Source organism: Sinocyclocheilus anshuiensis, unplaced genomic scaffold, assembly GCF_001515605.1.
Source record: "Sinocyclocheilus anshuiensis isolate Anshui unplaced genomic scaffold, SAMN03320099.WGS_v1.1 scaffold3169, whole genome shotgun sequence".
In the NCBI taxonomy this organism is placed as follows: Eukaryota; Metazoa; Chordata; class Actinopteri; order Cypriniformes; family Cyprinidae; genus Sinocyclocheilus; species Sinocyclocheilus anshuiensis.
The window spans coordinates 85,035-88,486 of record NW_015554242.1 but is presented as its reverse complement, the minus strand read 5'-3'; the positions used below and the strand labels follow the sequence as shown (position 1 = coordinate 88,486).

The window sequence follows — 3,452 nt, the reverse complement described above, 5'->3', positions numbered from 1 at the left end:
GCTTTAAGAAGTTAATTCTTTCATCAACTTCACATGAGGAGCGAGGTGCAAATACCCAGCAAACTGCTTCTCACTGCCAGTGGTTTTAGAGGCTAATTAATTAATAATATCAAGGTTTACTGGATTTTACATTTATTTATTTATTCATTCATTCATTCTTTTGTTTTGTGGGTTTGGTGTAAAAAAAAATTTTTTTCCCCGGGTGTCCTCCAAACTGACACACAAATCAGTTTAAGAAGTTCATTCCTTCATCAACTCCACACGAGGTGCAAATTCCCGGCAAACTGCTTCTCACTGCGGATTCCCAGTGGTTTTAGAGGACAATGCAATAGGGCCTGGCTGCAGACATGCACTTGCCCTCTCGGACACCTGTGCTTCTGCAAGTGACTTCACTTTTATTTTGTATTTTATTTTGAACTGAATCTCTCAACATTTTAAACAAGCAGCCAGGTGGTGAAGACAAGATAAAATAAACAAAATTGCAATGTCACTTGCAATTGCCACCTGCACTCTCCACTACCTGCGACGTCACTTGCAAACGACACAAATGAACCTGTCGCACAGATCGATGCATTTTCTGTCACTCATCGTATCCGCTTGAGAGGAGTGAAATCTGCTCTTAAAAAGTAGCTAAGAACATGACACAATGCAACAGATACATTCTAATTTATTGTGATGCACCTGTATACATGATGTATTCTCGCGGCGGTGCTAGGTGCTACTGCCCAATAAAATGGCATGATGGTATAAGGGCTTCAGATATTCGTCACACCGAAGGTGTTCCCATAGCGAAGCAGATAGAGGAGAGTGCAGGTGGCGATTGCAAGTGACATTGTAATTTTGTTTCTTTTTTTCTTGTCTTCACCGCATGGATACTGTTGTAAAATGTTGAGAGATTCAAAGAACACATAAAATAAAATATTGTATTCATCACTATTTCCACACAAAAGCATTTACTGAGCTCTCATGATCGCAGATTGTTACAGATCAATGTGAATCATCAGTTTTTCTTGTCTTCACCACCTGGATACTGTTGTAAAATGTTGAGAGATTCAAAGAACACATAAAATAAAATATTGTATTCATAAATAATTAAATACAAAAGCATTTACTGAGCTCTCATGATCGTTACAGATCAATGTGAATCATCAGATTGTCAAGTCAAGTCACCTTTATTTATAGCACTTTATACAATACAGATTGTGTCAAAGCAGCTTTACCGTGTTAAACAGGAAAAAACTTGTGCTGATAATGCAAGAGGACACTAGAGTCAGTTTTCCAGTTAAGGTCAGTTCATTGTTGATTCAGTGATGTGTATTAGAGATGGGACATTTGACACTGAGGCTCCGAAGCCTGTTTTACTCTATTGAAGCAAATTGGTTCGAAAGACTATGTCGAGGCTTGTATCAAATCTCTGTGATCACGTGACCGATGACGTTTGAGGCTTCATACGTCACAATGAAACACCTAAAGCGAGGTGACTGATTCGAATCTTTGGCGTGGCTTCTTTCATTATAAGGAGACGTGAAATGCTTGGTGTTCCCTCCCTGCTTCATAGTAACACGTTCGTGTGTAGACAATGATTCTCAGAATGAAGACACAGCTGCTATTGTTCAGTATTGCTCTTGTGTTGAAACTGGAATCAACAAGATGTGTGAATCATTTGAAAGTGGCTGCGGTCTGTCTTTGAGGCTTTTTTGGTACAATCAGGGAAAAAGCCTCAAAAGCTTCACAAGTCTTCATCTGCCCATCTCTAATGTCTATATTGTACAGCTTTGGTCAGTTCAAATAAAATATCTGCAATTAAGTTGACGATATTGCCAGAAATTAAGTGCAAATCATCATCACATCAACATCAGATCATACTTGAGCATCACATCACAGAAATGATGAATGAACTTCCACTGTTTCATGAGTTCATCATTTATTATCATGTTATTTTAATCTCAAGGTATCAGGAGAAATATCTACCATCCGAATAGGGCTTTTGAGTTGATCTGAATCTCACAGTACAAGTGATACATCTATTAGACAATAGAACATAAAACTCACAACTCATAAAACTCACATGAAACTCGTAAGACAACACAATGATATTATTTATGTAATGAAGCAAAATTATATACAAGAATAAAACTTTGTGACATTGAGATTCTGATTAACTCAAAGATTGAGTTCCTCCACAAAGAACAAAGTTGAATCTGCTGGTTTTGAAGACGAAGATGAACTTTATTCACTGTGAAAACTTTAGATAATGTTTCTTTGTCATGTCACTTGTAATGACTGGTTAGGACAGATTTATACAGATGATAGTTTATTGCTTGATGCATTATTGCAGCATCAGATCTGAAAGTGCTGGATCTGAAGATGATCTACTTGCTGTGATAGTTTTTTGTATGACTGTGTAGAGAAGCTGAATGACTGAAACACTTCCCACATGCAGTGCAGTGATACGGTTTCTCTCCAGTGTGAATCCTCTTGTGTGTCTTCAGATTTGATGACCGACTAAATATCTTGTCGCAGTATGAACACTTGTAAGGTTTCTCTCCAGTGTGGATCCTCTCGTGTGTTTTCAGATGTCCTGAATCACTGAATCTCTTGTCGCAGTGTGAACACTTGTAAGGTTTATCTCCAGTGTGAATCCTCTCATGCAGTTTTAAACACTGCGCTGTAGTAAAAGTGTTTTCACACTCAAAGCACATGTACTCTCTCACAGCAGTGTGTATTTTCTGATGTTCTTTCAAATATTGTAAACATTAAAAACTCTTTCCACACAAATGACATGAATGTGGCTTCTCCTTTGTATGAACTCTCAGGTGTTTCTTCAGGTATGAAGCTCTCAAAAATGTTTTGTCGCACTGATCACATGTGTACGGTTTCTCTCCAGTATGAACTCTTATATGCTCTGTAAGGCTTCCTTTTATTGTGAATCTCTTCCCGCACTGATCACAAGTGAACGGTTTTTCTCCAGTATGAACTCTCATGTGAACATCAAGACTTGTTTTTGTGTGTGAAACTCTTTCCACACTGAGTGCAGGTGAAAGATTTATTGACTCTTATTTTCTTTGAATATTTCTGTTCGGTTTGAGAGCAGCCCAAGGGTTTTTCTCCAGTTTTGACATGATCTTTCTCCTCAACTGATATAATAGCGGAAATAGGGCTGGACGATATGACCTAAAATCAAAACCTTGATTAATTGAACACTTTAAATCGATTATAATTATGAATGATTTTATTTTTAACATTTGTTTATATTCTGAAATGTAAAATAAATTTCATTTAAAGGTGGGGTAAGCGATTTCTGGTAGCCAATGTTGACATTTGAAATCACCAAATCAAACACGCCCCTACCCCAAAAGGGTCTCGCCCCTATTTTGATAGCTCCGCCCCACACATACGTACGCAACCCAGGCAACGATTAGTTCTGTGAAACAAAGCAAAACCAATGTTAC

The 3,452-nt window shown here is 37.8% G+C and overlaps 1 protein-coding gene across 1 annotated transcript in view; it reads right to left on the bottom strand.

The window, feature by feature from the left end:
• Positions 1 to 2,181: 2,181 nt before the first annotated feature.
• Positions 2,182 to 3,452, bottom strand: part of LOC107671233 (zinc finger protein 93-like) — a 63,188-nt gene continuing 61,917 nt past the window's right edge. The window contains exon 5 of the mRNA XM_016464135.1: positions 2,182 to 2,668. Coding sequence (XP_016319621.1) covers positions 2,373 to 2,668 — 296 coding nt within the window. The 3' untranslated portion in view covers positions 2,182 to 2,372. The remainder of the gene's footprint in view (positions 2,669 to 3,452) is intronic.